This window comes from Toxotes jaculatrix, chromosome 21, assembly GCF_017976425.1.
Source record: "Toxotes jaculatrix isolate fToxJac2 chromosome 21, fToxJac2.pri, whole genome shotgun sequence".
Taxonomy (NCBI): Eukaryota; Metazoa; Chordata; class Actinopteri; family Toxotidae; genus Toxotes; species Toxotes jaculatrix.
The window spans coordinates 1,257,761-1,273,871 of NC_054414.1; the positions used below are offsets into that span (position 1 = coordinate 1,257,761).

General features: G+C 43.8%; 1 protein-coding gene across 2 annotated transcripts in view; it reads right to left on the reverse strand.

Moving 5' to 3' along the window:
• Positions 1 to 16,111, reverse strand: part of jmjd1cb (jumonji domain containing 1Cb) — a 95,047-nt gene that overhangs the window by 43,025 nt on the left and 35,911 nt on the right. For both annotated transcript variants that reach the window (XM_041066747.1, XM_041066746.1), the window contains exon 2: positions 8,606 to 8,836. In XM_041066747.1, coding sequence (XP_040922681.1) covers positions 8,606 to 8,836 — 231 coding nt within the window. The remainder of the gene's footprint in view (positions 1 to 8,605; positions 8,837 to 16,111) is intronic.

Below are 16,111 nucleotides of genomic sequence, written 5' to 3' on the forward strand. Positions count from 1 at the left end.
TCATTGAGAACGAACACAGCCAGGCCGACAAAGGATTCCCAATATAAAATCACTCAGTCACTCAAATCAGGAAACGGTGTTTTTTTGTAAAACAAGCACTGCATGAGAAATAATAAGCGTAATATTAGCTGCTGGCAGATGGAAGCCAGTGTGTATTAGTGCACGTGTCAATTCATCCTGCATTATCAGAATTTGTCTTATTTACTACCACAGCACACCCACTTGAAGACCTACGTTACATCAGCACGTTATATCACATCCTGCACATTGGCAGCTGTCCTCACATAAGAGGTGTAATGGTGTGTGTTTGTGTGTTTGTGTGTGTGCGCGCGAGGGGGGAGAAGTCATCACAGGCCACATGTCACACACACACAGATTGAGGAGGAGAAAGGAGAGCTGAGAGAATGGGTGAGAGGCTGAGTCACTATGTGTTTGTGTGTGTGTGTGTGTGTGAGAGAGAATGGCTTACACAACCCAATACAGCAGGAACCATGTATGGATGCAGCTGCAGTGGTTCCGCTACAACCGTTCACTGTGGTAACATTATTTTTCACATGTCATTCTGTTACTTAAGCACTAAACACTATACTACATTTAGTACAGCGTTTACAGATACTTCATTGCAGCACACCAGTGGCTGAACAACACTATTGTTTGTGTACTCTTTTCATTCATGGATAAGTTTTTCGAAGAATTCACCAAGAAGGTGATGCAACTTGTCCAACTTCCCTCCCCCCGTCATCTGTCTGAAGAAGGAGAAGAAGAAAAAAAAAGCCAATACCAGCGCTGGTTAAAAGCCAAGGGTTACACCAGCCAAGAATCACCTCGGCTTAAGCGCAGCGTTTGGGTATCGAAGAACGGTCCTGAACTTGGACAAGCTCCTAATTTGTTAGAGCCGAGGATTCCTTTAAAGGTTCCCTGTGGGGGTTTAGACGTCTTCCTAAGGCTGTGGAGCTGTTTTTTTCTGGGAGTGGGTCTCCATTTTGTTGATCTGGTTCTGGGACACACAGGGACGCACATGCACAAGCATGCACAAGGGTGAGGCAATACAGATTTCTGTGAATGTTCCTGCACTATTCCACTGATCCACAGGTGGATATAAAGTACCGAGACAGACGGGGGGGGGGGGGGGAGACTGCAAGCTGGTAAACGTGGATGTTAACAAGGCTGAATACTTACACTTATCTGTCACACGGTTGTGTTGTGACTAACTACAACACAACCTATGCTACTATCGAGCTTAAAGTCTGACCTGAAAGGCTGCTGGGGAAGGAAAAATGTGATCTCTCTTCTTTGTACTAAAGGCTGCATGTTCATGATTAATGTGGAACGACAGTTTCATGTAGAATAACACACATACAGCATGTAGACTCAGACAAGCACACAGAACCTCACACAGGAACCTTTTAAGGACATTTCTTTTTAATGGAGCCATTCCTGTAGAAAAGTAGAAGAGTGGAATCTGCAAACGCGTATTCAGAATCTATGTGTGTGTGATCAGACCTTCAAATGTGTAGGTTATCTGTATTTGATGTGTGAGATTTGTTCATGCGTAGACAAATTGTGTAAATGGTGTAGACGCTTACAAGTCATAGCATTTGCAACTCTGCTATATGAGACCGTGGGAGGGCGGAGAATGAGGGAGCAGACAGTAAAAAAAGAAGCACCAGCAAATCCTGCTTCACTAAACACCTTATCAGTCCCTCAGCAGACAGGAAACCCGCAGAAGGCTTGTTTCCTCTACACACACACGCGTACACACACACACACACACACACACACACACACACACACACACACACACACACACACACACACACACACACACACACACACACACACAGTAGAGAAGTGAATAGGGAGGTGTGAGCATTTCCTCTCTTGTGAACAAAAACAATATGAGAGGAAAGCAAAGCAGCCAAAGTCGGACTTGCTCTGTGTGCGTGTGTGTGTGTGTGTGTGTGTGTGTGTGTGTGTGTGTGATGTCCAGGTGTTTCAGCATATGTGCGTTCATATTTGTGTGTATGCATCTGTGCAAACAGTGAGTGTATTTTTATATGATCATATGATGTGTATATGTAGTAATAATATGCTTGCATGGTGTGTTACTGTGAGTGCACACACACACACACATATGCCATGTGTTAAAGGGGTAATATGAGTATGTTATGTATTGTGTTGCAAGAGGTGTTTCAGCTAGTGGCCCGAGGAGGATCCTGGTCTGACTGTAAGAAACAGAATTTCACTTAACCTTAAGTGTTAACATGAAGTAGCTCATCTCTGTCGTCACAAGATATATAAACTCAATCCACAAACAGAATATTTGCCAGTTATTTTTCTGTTAATCGACTGAACTATTAACCAGTGAACTGTTTCAGCTCTACACCAGCACTAAGCTTTATCACCTATAAGCAGCATGTAGCATTACTTCTTCAAGTATGTTGTACTGGGATACCCAGTGGACCCACAGTGCTGCTTTATATGTGTTATTCACGGGTGACACGACATGCAAACCATACTCTATTTAAGCCCATTACATGCATACAATCACAGAAGTATACAATTAGAAATGATCATGCATAAAAGCATGATATCCAATAATGAATGTTTTTACTGGAGAAACTACAGAGGACACGCAGACAGTGTTGTTCAGCTGTATCTATGGGAAACCAGTGGAACGGCAACACAACCAGAGAAAAACAGAGCGGGGGGAAAACACAAGAGGGCTAAATTAAAGCCAAATGTGTGTGTGTGTGTGTGGGGTGGGGGGCGATCTGCCTCAGTGAGTTATGGAGCTGTTGTGAGCAGGGTGGGGTCATTGGGAACTTTACAACACAACAGACCCACACAACAGACTCAACCCGAACACACAGCCTAAGGCAAGTCCTGGCTCAATTGACTGCTGCCATTAAACCAGTAGCTCCTCACACAACAAGGATCATCTGTCTCTCTGTCTCTCTCTCTCTCTCTCTCACACACACACACACCTTATAACCTTATATATACCAGCATGCATATTACTATGCTAGCACTCACAACACTTACACAATTTTACACAACACTTCTCATTAACTGCCAGGTCTGGTCCTCTCTCTCTGCTAAAGATGCCTGAATCAGCACTAAGGATAGCTGCACACACACGCACACACACACACACTTGGCTGAACTTTAATGGATGACTATAGTATGAAAAGGAAAAGGTCACAAACAGTATGTGTGTGTGTGTGTGTGTGTGTGTGTCTGATGAAATGAGCAGTTTCCATTAGCTAACAGGGCTAAGGTTATCCTACAGGAGACATGTCCCTGCAGCCTTACATCCCCTGACACCACTGGTCATTACACCGACACACACACACACACACACACACACACACACAGAGGAACATGCCTCATACACATGCACACATGCAAACACTAATGCACACACATACAAAATACAGCACCGACTTAACACAGATACCACTGGCCTATAGCTTTAGAACACATTAAAAAGCTCAACAACTTCCAGGTGTTCAATGAGCAACAGCTCTCTCATTCATCTGTCTTTCTCATTGTTTGTTGGTAAAGTACACGGAAGAGCTTTTGAGTGCTTGCTAAGCTGCTGACAGTCGCAGAGATAAGGGGAACAGTCAGTCAATGGCATTATGAGGCACTAAAATAAAGAGATAAGACCTATCACATCAGGCCTTTGTGATACAGAAGAAGATCTTTGTGATTCAGCTGTGATGAATTTAGTCTGATGCAAGGTGGGAAATCTGATGCAGTCTGGGATCTTTCTGAGTGGACAGTTCAAAGACATACAAGTCAGGGTAACTGGAGACTCTAAACAGGAACTACAAAACCACACTGCAGACATGACTGCAGACAACAACGGACATACACTGTTTTCCATAAAGTTGGAATAAAATATATTTGACCTCTTCTCATGAAATGATTGTGACAATGTGATTTATTTTTGATAGATAAAACTTTATTGATCACTCTCTTCCAATGTGATTACTGATGTGTATAAATAGGAATAAAAAGAGGAATGTGTCTGAAACAAAATGAGTCCAACTTTATGGACAACAGTGCATTTAAGTGTGACACCACTGCTTCCCGCGCTCTCTGTTGTACATGTCCATATGGATACATATAAATAAAAAAGTAAAAAAACAAACAAACCGGAGTTTAGAAAAAATCTGAAACACCACCAGGCTCTTGCTAACTGCAAATACGTTTCAGCTCCACATGCATGAATGAAACAAAGATATACATATATCTATAGAACTAGACCGGAGAACCTTACTCCAGTTCCAATCCTGGTTCTCGGATTACTGCTGCTCCATATACAGCTACTACTGCTGCAGCTGTTACTACTACAAGCATTACATGTTCTATAAATACTCTTACTACTGCTGCTGCTATCATTAGCATCACTGAAGTGCTGATCAATCCTACGATAGTGGACCAGAGGCATGTTCTGCTCAGACGTTCTTTACTTTACAGTCCCTCCTCTCTGTTTCTCGCTAACCCTCCAGCCATTAGGCTGTTTAACCACATTTCTCAGCAGCTGATCTGTTATCAAGGAGGAGAGCTTACAAAAACATCACCTGCCTCTGAGTGAGATTCCCCACACTGACTGAGGTCAGTGGTTACACACAGGGCTCAATGGATGCACAGCAGCTGGGGACACAACCATTTACTGCCACACCAAGGCTTTTGTCATTGTTAAAAGGGGAGCTAATTGCTGTTACTTTTACCCATTTGTGGAGCTGAAATTATTAAATGATTAGTGGAGTCAACAGAAGATGAATGATTATTCGTATCAAGCTTAATGGTTTAAGTCACTGCACGGTGAAATAAACTACACAAGAACACATTATGTAGCATAGAAATCTATATTTTCCAGTACATAACCAATGTACACTCATCTGTAACGGTCTACAGGCCTCATAAAAACAAAAGCTGAGAGAGCGCACCGGAAACAGAGGGATAATAAAGAGAAGAAAAGAATGAAAAGAGACACTGAAAAAATAAAACAGACTGAGGCAAAACAATGACAACCATGAATAATAGAGAAAACAAAGGAAAAAAAAGCACACAGTGTGTGTTAGTGTGTGAAGGTCACAGGGGTTTAGTTATGTAACCATGTAATAACTAGACAAGCTATCTGCTGGGTCTGTCTGTCTGTCTGTCTGTCTGTCTGTCTGTCTGTCTGTCTGTCTCTCTACTAATCTCTGTGTCTGACTCTGGAGTTCGTCTGTGTCCAAGTGAATGTGTCAATAATAACCGGCAGCTGTGTTCAAAGCCTGAGCATGTTTCAGAAAAACAAGTCAGACTTTCTAAGAACTTTAAATTCAGAATTTAAAGGAGGAGTCAGAGATTCCAAAGAAAGACACTTGATATTTGAACTCAGCAGCAAAACAAATGCACCCCTCCCTTTCAGGGCTGCCTCATAAACTCCACCACCCCAAACTCACAGACGTGCACTGTCAAGGCAACGGCGCTAACAGCTGGGCTAGCTGACCAGGAGAGAAATACGGTGGAATCCAGACCGTCTTATACAGAAGCAAACAGCACGCACACAAACACAACACCTAAAAAACAGTAAAAACTAGCAAGAGTTAGCTGCCTAGGTTGTTTGTAGCTAAGCTTACAAGGAAGGTAGCATAGGATTTTGAATTACACACCAATCCAAATAATCCTACTGTGCTAACAAGCTTGTATGTATAGGTCTTTGTGGCTATAAAATCCTCCACATGCTGTATGGATAAATACCATAATTTAGACAAGCAACAAGACAGCAAGTGTTGGAACTAGTGTTAGCTAGGTTGTGTGTTAGCAAACTGTCGTGACAGTTGCTGCTGCAAAGCTAGCACGCACAGAGAGCGAGACGGTTTCCCAGAGCCAGCACACCAGACAGATACTCACAACTCTCCTGCTACTATAGATAACATCACACCAGCAGCAGACTAGAAAGTAAGCTAAGTAATTTAATGTTACTGGACATGCTAACGTGACACAAGTACCTGCTCACTAACTAAGCACTTAGGATTAGCTACCACAAACATTAGCAAACGGGACAACCCGTTGAATTAGAAGCACCTTTCATGAAGAAGAAAGTCAAAAACCACAAATAAAGAAACATGGTGAGATGCTGCTTCTTTCTTATTCAAGTAGTAAGAATGCAGCACTTTATATAAATCTTACTGTCACTATTCCTCTATCGTAGTCTCTTGGGGACACTCAGGCAAACTGTTCCCGCATTAGTTTCACAGTAAAACTCATCCACCGGTGCCTCCTTGTTTCAGGCCTTTAATCAGATTTTTACCACATTCCCAGGAGTGTAGTGCTCACTATGACAGTGAAACTGTGTGACAATTTCTTTTGGTACTTTCACAGTGAAGCACCCGCAGATTTATGAGCCTCAACTACAGACAGAGACAGGTGTTAATCTACCATTTCTCCTTTTATAAGTGTACTTTTAACAGCCATCAGAAAGGAAAAAAGTCCAAATGACTGACAACAGTTTTCTGTTAAGAGCAACTGAGAGCAGCAGGGTGGTGAGTGTGACATGACGATTGTTATATTGATGGAATCAGTGCTGTGGAAATGTACAGAAATACTGAACTGGGAGTTTTGTCTGCCACGTTAAATGTACTTCATCTGGGTAAAATATATCATGATAACAAGACAAACCCACTGAGGTAAAACTCCCATTAACACCAGTAACAGAAAAGTAGAGCTGGAAAACAAAGTGAAGCCTTTGTATTCCAGTGTGAGTGTGTGTAGAGCTATTGACTGAACGATCTTTTGTCTGAAAGGTGCTGCTTTCGATGAAAAGAACATTCAAGCCACAACACAAACATTCAGCCGTAATGAAAACAAAAGGCTCCTCACACGTTCTGTTTAATGTGTCATTGATGTCAGTTAAAACCTAATGTGTAATCTAATATTGGATTTTCTAAAAATCTGTTATTCGCAGCTTCTTCAGGCTTACAGCTTCATTTCCCACTATAAGTGCGTGTGTGTGTGTGTCTGTACTAGATTTTGATGTTGTTGCTATGACAATAGCAGAGGGGGCACTGATATGACGAATGAGTGAAACAAAAACAGGAGGAGGAGTCAGGGAGGGAGGGGAAAAAAAAAAAAAAAATCAGTGAAAAACTGTGTGTAGAAGTCTTTGAACTCTTATCTCCCATGCGTGTGACAGATGGCGCTGTGCACTCACTCTGCTATTACATAATCAAAACAGTGAATCACATTTCCATGCACGCGCTTGCAGCCGCTGCCAGACACACACACACAAACACACACACAGACAAACATGCACACAGTCCAAAACTAAATGCCATCAATGTCAAACATTTATGAACCAAATCCCTCGGGTCAGGGACAGACTAAACTAAAAAAAAATACGAGTTCACGGCCTGATGCAAACACACACAAGTGCGGCACTAGCACGTCTACACAGACCACTGTCGTCTGAAGTGTGTGTCTGTGTGAGACACAGCGTGCGTGCGAGAAACGGTGTGACATACAAACAACAAAAACACCACAGCGACCACACTGTTGCCACACCAAAGCGCGCGCGCGTGTGTGTGTGTGAGATGACAGAGACACAGAGCAGACTTGGCATCAGAGTGCTAATATGTTCACTGATAATGACACACACACACACACACAGAGACAGACAGACACAACAGACAGTAGAGAGCAGCACATTCAAACTGAAACCACTGTCAGACAAATGCATTTTATACGTGGTTTCAGCTGCCGCTTTACTCCCAACAGTCACTCCTCTATATACAGTCACTCCTCATTCAGCAGCCCTGCAGCTCTGACCCACAGTAAACCCAAACATTTTCCCTTTAGCTCTGGCATTTTAAATACTACCCCCAAGTTATCAGCACCAATCCTAAGTTATAACTCCTGCGTGTTTCCACTACCAGCCAGCCCAGTGTGTTGGAGAGTGTAAGAAAACTAGTAATTCAAGTCTTCTGCAGCTTCCTTCTACATAAGCACATCCACATTTGAATAACCGCGAATTAGACCAGTAACAGAATGACAGTGCTGTTTAAGACTCTATTTTCACACACAAAGCAATAGGTGCGTCGTATTGTTCTTTGTACATAGTGTATATATTGTGTAGATGAGCTCGATCTGCTCAGTGTCTGATGGTTATTTCTTTCTGACCGTTTCCTAACTGCGGTGAAACAAATACAGCGGCACATGAGGCTTTGTATCTCTCCTCCACTTGACGGACGCCCTCTTATCTCTAGCTCCTGAAGTGGAAACAAAAACTAAAGTGTGTGCAAGTCCTTTAGAAGCTCAAACAGACCCCAGCAGAGCAGAAATAGTACTAGTGTCAGGCTCAGCAAAACAAAACCGATGGAGACCAAGCTGGTTACTGCCACTCAGAAACAACCTCTATCCAAGAACACAGGGACAACACTACAACAACACAAAGGGAGGATGAACAGTGACCCTGAGGCTTTGTGTTTAGATGAAGAGCCTGCAACACTTTGTGGTAAAAACTGAGGTGTTTAACATCACAGACAGCTTAGTCATAACATATTCTCATTACTGTGTCCAGCCTAGAAATAGAAAACAAAGGTCTTACCAGGGCAGGCCACTGTATGTGTTTGGCCTTGGTTGCCTGCAGCAGGCCTCCGGCTCCTCCACCTGCTCCTGCTCCTGCTCCACCTCCTCCTCCTCCTCCTGCTGCTGCTGCTGCTCCCTCCTTCCTCTTGGCCCAGACCAGCTGGTGCTCCAGTAGAAACAGCTGGAAATCCTCATAGACCTTGACCCACTCTCTCTTCTCCCACTCCTGGTCATCAAACTCCACATATACCTGCGCACCACACAGAGAGAGAGGAAGTTCAATGACAACATCACACACAAAAAACTCCACCAGCTGAGAGCAGAGACTTGGATTAAAGCTGCATAAAACTGTTCAGACAGTTGGTTTCAGGTGGAACATTTGGCATTGTTACGCAACATTTTCTACAGTGCACGCTGACCTTGCAACCGCTTAGCAACAAGACCTACATAAAAGCATTAAACACTTCAAGAGAAGAAGAAAAGATGGAAAAGAAAAGAAGGACACAAGGGAGAAGGACTTTGGCTTGGAGGACAAGGAGGTGAAGAAGGAGAAGAAAACACGTTTGTCAACTGAGGGCGGGTTAGGATTTTCACATTTTATAACAGAATAAAAAACTGAATAGTTTACACAACTATCAGCTTATCTTCTGTGTGTGTGTGTGTGTCTGCATTAGGCACCTTTCCCTCTTCATCGCCTCATTTCATTTTCACTCTCTCTTCCATCTTACGTTCTCTCTCCCTGTTCCCTCATTCCTTCCTATACATAACTCACCCCCGTTCCTCACTCTCTACATCAAGGCAGCGACATCAGTATCTACCTGTTTATTACTACTCACCTGTTCATTGCTACCTGGATCCATCCTTCATGTTTCTATCAGCTGACCCACCTCCCTCCACACCTCCATCGCTTATCTTTCTCTTTCACTCGCATCAACAGCAGTCATTCCAGGACACAGATTTAACCCATCACTCCCACACACTCAACCATCCAATATCTACTCCTTCATCTTTAATCAATTCCACACTACAAAGTTTAACCTCTATCTGCCACTGCCTGAGTCTCACGTCATTAATTTATTTGAATTAACAGCTCTTTACCTCTTCTTTACAGACTTGACAATGTGCCACACCTTATATTTGTGCTGTATCTTGTGTGTGTGTGTGTGTGTTTTTGTCGCAGGGACCTTCTGCACAAAGGGGTGAGCTACCAACAAGTCTGACTTTATTATCACTCACACCCTTCAGAAAGCACATAATCAGACCTACTGTCTGAGTTATGCACAGCTTCAAGTTTCTAATCCCGCCCATTGTTATTGCATGTCAACATTTTAAATTCAATACAAACTGCTTTCATTTTTGTGTACCCGTGTGTGCTGCCACACACAGCACCTGTGATAACGCACACTGGTGATAGGCCTGACAGTTTATTTGTGAGAACCTGATTTGACGCACAGAAGAAAATCCAGATGCAATGAGTCAATCATGCACCTTCTTCTATTTGTATGCTCCTCATTATGATTATTATTACAATATGAATTGTGCGTCCCTAACACGACAACCAGCCTTGTTTATGTCTGCTGATTTCACTCTGCCTCTCTGACAGGAACAAGACGGATGATGACAGCGAGAGTGAGACATTCCTGTTAAGCCTGTTGTGTCAATAGGTTTATGTGTGTGTGTGTGCGCGCACGTGTGTGTGTGTGTGCGCTTGTAGGTCTATCTTTGTGAGGGCCAGTCTAAGCACAGACCTTAAGAGGTGAGGACATTTTGGGAAAGTGAGGACGCTCTGGTCGGTCCTCACAACTTCAAAGGGCTGTTTCAGGGTTCAGACCTGTTTTTTTTTTTTTTTTTTTTTTATCAATGAGTGACCTCACAACGACTGAAGTACTGAGTCTGTGTGAGTGTACCAGAGCAGCAATGCTTATACACCAAGTCTTGATCCTTCAAAGTATCAATGAACAAACCTAAGCCTCAGGTTTATGTGTTTGTAGCTCTCTGCAAAACAAACACAAACACCTCACCACAAACATGCAGAGCAAGCGCTTTAAATACATGCGGCTCTATGCTGCGGTGTCTTTGTTTCTGCTGCCTGCTTTGGCATCTGCCGTTTGTGAACATACACAGTACACGCGCGGGATAGGTGTCATCTGTCTGCACGCGCTCACCGCCATCAGCAAGCATATTAATAACCCTGACACGTGCAGAGCAGGCATGACACTGTATTCTGTCTACACAAAGACACGCACACACAAACAGCAACACTGAGTACACCGAGTATTCATTTGAGGAAAAAAAAGACATACACATGCCAGGGAAAAAAAAAAAGGGAAAACTCAGTGTCTGGTGGGTGAGTCGGTTGCCACAGTAACTGGAGGCAGCAGTGAGCACTGGCCATGAACACACACACACACAGCTCTGATTCAGTAGGCTCCTACCCGCCAACAGTGAGCAGAAGAAGAGACAAAGGGAGAGAACAAAGGAGAGCAGATGCCACACTCACAACACTGTACAGCATCTGATTTTATCAATATCAGCTCCCACTATCACTACAGGCTGGGTGGCACTCTCTTCTTAAGACCTGCTGATAGCCCCCATTAAAGACACTGACCTACACACAGGAATGAGGCTGACCACTGACCAGCCGGTACAACCCTGATCCACACTGTGCAGATGTGTGTGTGTGTGTGTGTGTGAGACTGAGCGATTCAGGAGCTCAAAGCTGGAGCCCCAGATTCTGTAGCAGAGCACCTGACGACCCTACCTGTGTTTGTTACATCACATTGAAACCACTTATCATTTAGCATTAATTAGCTAACATTAATTAATTGATTTGTGTATATTTTTTACTAGTGCTATACTAAAAATGTACATTTGACTCAAAGGGAGGAACACACTGTGTCTTCACTAAATAATAATACCATACTGCTCACTGCTTTCTGTTCAGCCTGTTCAGTACTGACATGTATCTGTGGTTTTCACAGTGTGAGATATGTGTTCGGTAATGATGGGAGAAGCTACTGCTGCTGTTGCTGCTGCTGAGCTAAATGTTATCCCAGAGTCTGACACTACCGTCCAGCACCACCATCTCAAGACGTGGCATCTGATCTGAGGAGAACCTCGGCAAATCAGTGGGTGAGAAATCCCAGTGATGTACTGGTCCAGCAAAAAAAAAAAACCTCCAATATGGACTTGAAACAAAAGAGGAGTGAAGCGTCACCTCTCCAAAAAGGCTAGAAAAGTGCTCATCCCCTTCACTTCCACTCATGTGTATGAGTGCAGGTTTTCTGTCACTGCTCATGATTAAAAGCAAGTGTCAGTCGATGCTGCAGGTTGGAGGATGATCTCAGTTTATTCCTTTCTACAATGCATCCCTGCATCAACCGCCTACCTGCATCAAAGACAGAGACCCGTTGTCCTCACTAAAGGAGGGGTGAGCAAAACAAGGAGGCAAAGCTGGCTATCAGTTTACTGCCGAGAGCATGTCCGGGTGTTGAGACCGTGATACGACAAGCAGTGAAAAGCCATGCATGATGCCCAGTAATGGTTTGGTTTGCCCAACTGACTTTGTTATGTTTTACAATGTATGGTTTTGTTGAATTGAGGTTATTTTAGCAGGACTACTTGTTTAGTTACTGGACTGTGGAGGATTAACTGTTCAATAATCTGAAGTGAGAGCAGCCCACAGTTAAAGTGTGAAGGTGGATGAGATGTTTAAAAGTCTTTCAGGGTTGAACCTTTATTCAAACAGTGAGTGTTTAAAAGATGACAGCTGTTTTTCTGTTCTCTGAGGGGAGGCTCACTTTCCCACACTCTGAAAAACTCTGCTGTATATCGCTATTCACACAACATTACAAGGTTAAATTACAGGGTATGAGAATGCCAGACAGAGAGGAGTGAGAGGACAGTCAAAGTGAAGAGGGTGTGCACGCTCAATGTCAAAGCGTGAACACTGCTGTGTAGGTACACTCCCAGAGCACTGTATTAGGCTACCGTAACTCAGGTAACCGCTCTTTATAACTGTGATGAGCAGAAAAGCATCGTCAACATGTCCAACCTTGAGGTGAATGAACTGTAACAGTAGAGACCACATCAGGTTTCCAGTCCTGTCAGCCAAGAACAGAGATCTGAGACTGCAGTGGACACAGACTCACCAAACCTGGACAGATGAAGACTGGAAAAAACGTAGCCTGGTCTGATGGTGATCTGGAATTGGAATCAGTGAATCAATGGACCCAACCTGCCTTGTGTCAACAGTCCAGGCTGGTGGTGGTGGTGTGAAGGTGTGGGGAATGTTTTCTTGGTTCACTTTGGGCCTTAATACCAATCAATCATGGTCTGAATGTCACAGCCTGTCTGAGTATTGTTGCTGACCATGTTCATCCCTTCATGGCCACAGTTCACCATCTTCTAAAGGCTACTTCCAGCAGGATCATGCTCCATGTCACAAAGCTAAAGTCAGCTCAAACTGGTTTCATCAACATGACAGTGAGCTCAGTGAACTTCAGTGGACCTCCCCCAGTCTCCAGACCTGAATCCAGTAGAACCAAGCAGGATCTCAGAGGAAGGTTTCCAACATCTTGAGGGATCAAAGAGAGCAAAGGGAGGAACTGCCCAGTGTTGGTGAGGTGTTCTTAATAAAGTGCTCAGTGAGTGTATGTTTAAAGTGTCTCTGTGAATGTCTCTGTGTGTTCATGCTCTCTACATGACTGTGTATATATACGGGTATATGTGAATGTGTGTTTAGCTTTTGCACAGTGTATAATCTGCCCATCACTAACGGCTGCAGAGCTGCTTTCTGGCTGGCTGCACGAGAGGCTGCCGACAGCCAATGAGCAGGAGGCGTGAAAGCACAAACGGCCAATGCGGAGAGAGCAGCGCGATCTGCCTTTTAAATAGAACGGCACAGAAAAGCTAGAGAAAACACATAATATAGAACATTCAGAATATAGAAAACAAACAGGAAACAGAGGCTTTACAGTGACTGGTTCCACTAAGAGGACAACATGACGAGACATGAGGACACAGATGAAGCTGTGTGTATTTGTATGATACTCCTATCTCTCTTTAATGTGAAGTGCCAGCAATCCTGGATCAATTAGTCCACGATCCTCACCCACTTTCCATCTGCGGTAATGGCGTCATTGCATTTTAACCCTTTTTGATGACTTCATACTCGACCCTTGTCCTCCTCTCTCCTCCACTCTCTCTCTCTCTGTCTGTCTCTCAGCCTCAGCCTTGCCCTGCTGTAAATCACGTCCAGACACATGCGCAGACGCATGCGCACACACACACACACACACTGTAAGCTCTATCCTGTTCTCCAAAAACTCTAATCTGATTTATTGAGCTTGACTGCACAGAAAACATGTCGGCTAGTTGGGCTAAAAAGACTCCTTTATCCCCTTTTTACCCCCACCCCACCCCCACCCTACCCCGAGCCCACAACCCCCCCGGAACCCGACAGACTAGCACACGCACACATAGAACACATAGTCCAAAGTGTGTGTGCATTGGACTCACAAAATGACAACTAGTTGGGGTATTCGATTCCAAACCTTCACGCCATGATATTCAACGACAGAAACAACAGCCACCCCTGCTGGAGGAAATGTCACAAAGAAACCAACATAAACACAAACAAACCATGGTATTGTTTGTTTTGTGCATTTGTCATGAAAGGGATATTTGATGACACAGCACTGTTGTGTTGTGTTACACTAGTAAAAGATAAAAAAAAATAAAACACCATGTTCCACTGCTAGAAATATGGAGAGAGAATTAGTATCTGGGACTTTGTAGTTACAAGATATGTGCATCTTGGACCACTAGGCCACCATGACCCACCAGGAGACTGCACATTTATAACAACAGGCTTTGTTACAAAGCAGTCTGGGGAGGGGGTGCAATATGGAAAAAGCAGGTACGTGTGCTTTTAGGTCTTGTCTCATACAAGGGAACAGATGTCAAGACATCTCAGCCTCTGCTGCTTCTATTTTAAGTGCTAACACTGAATTTCTCCATTTAATTTAATTAAATCTACAGTCTTCATGTTCCTGCATATTACTTATTAACAGCCTGCAGCAAACATTGATAGACATATTTCTTAGGATGAGACAGACAGACAGGATCTTGGGACATGCAAGCCATTGCTTAAACCTTGTTTTCATTTCAAACAAACAGGAGAATGTGAACCTTTTCATGCTTTGTATTCCAGTGGTTTTTGTTTATTTTTTTTCTCCTGCCACAAACCGCCTGTGCTGGAAACAGAAAATGTAACAGCCTGCTGGCCATCAGCTAGCTTATATGACGCAACGGGTCCTGATGGAGTGGACACATTAACGCTGCAAGAGTCCCCTGAGTGGCCGATGAGGTCTAGCACAATACAACGAAAAACAGAGCCATCAGAGTGCTTGTATTTAGAAACCAGCGAGCAGCTACGCCAGTAAAAGACAAGTTGCTCACGTGCTGGTGTGAAATTATAGAGAGCTCAGACCTGCAGGTCCTGGGAAGAGACAGATAAGACAATAAGAGGTAACAGGAAAAGAATGTGTGAGAGCAAGGTATGAATAGCTCAGGCTAAGAGGAGCATGAGAGAGGACAAGAAAACAAAGGAATAATTATGTAAGGAGCAAGTAAATAACAACATAAGGGGAAAAGAAAAGTAAAAAACTGTTTTTTTTGGGGGGGGTGGTGGTTGTTTATTCGTCAATGAAAGAAAGAGCAGTACCAACAGAGGAAGGAGGTGATGAAAGAAATGGATTCAATGGGAAGGAAACAGACAAAGAGAGGCAGGGAAAAGATGAAAAGGAAGAGGAAGTGACAGACGTCAGTGTCAGACAGCAGAAAAAATGAAGCATGAAGGAGAAGAAATGATTAAGAGGAGGACAGATGAGATGAACACACACACACACACAAAAAGAGGAGAGTCATCTGCCTGGAAACCCAGCGACTAGCCTACCATAACGGCAAGCAGGTTGACAACACTGTAACCAAGGTGCCTCGTCCCTGACAACGGACCAAATGATGCTGCTGCTGCTGCTGCTGCTGCTCTCTACTGCTAAAGAATATCAATCAGTGGGGGGAGAGAGGGAGACAGACTTTGATAGAGAGATGGTCCCCCAGAGGTACATAAATATATGAAGCAGCTTCAGAGTAGCTGAGCTGCTGGCTGGCTGGCTTCCCCTCGCAATTACCAACAACCAAAGGAGAGCGAGAGAGGGAGAGAGAGAGAGAGAGAAATGAAGAGAGAGAAATCTCATCATGCAAAACAGAAATTCAAGTAGGGCTGCTGTGGGCAAAGACATGTTTGATGTTCTCACCTAATACAAAACACAGAGACTCAGAGAGACTCTCTGTGTGAGTATGTGTGTGTGTGTGTGTGTGTGTGTGTAAGGGTATTGTGACTACTGAAACTGCTGGAAGAGAGAATGGTGGGTCAACTGTGAGACATGACGACGAATGAGGACAAAGAGACACGGAGGGGCAGAGATGGAGGGACGGCAGCAGCTAGTCATGCGTTATTACA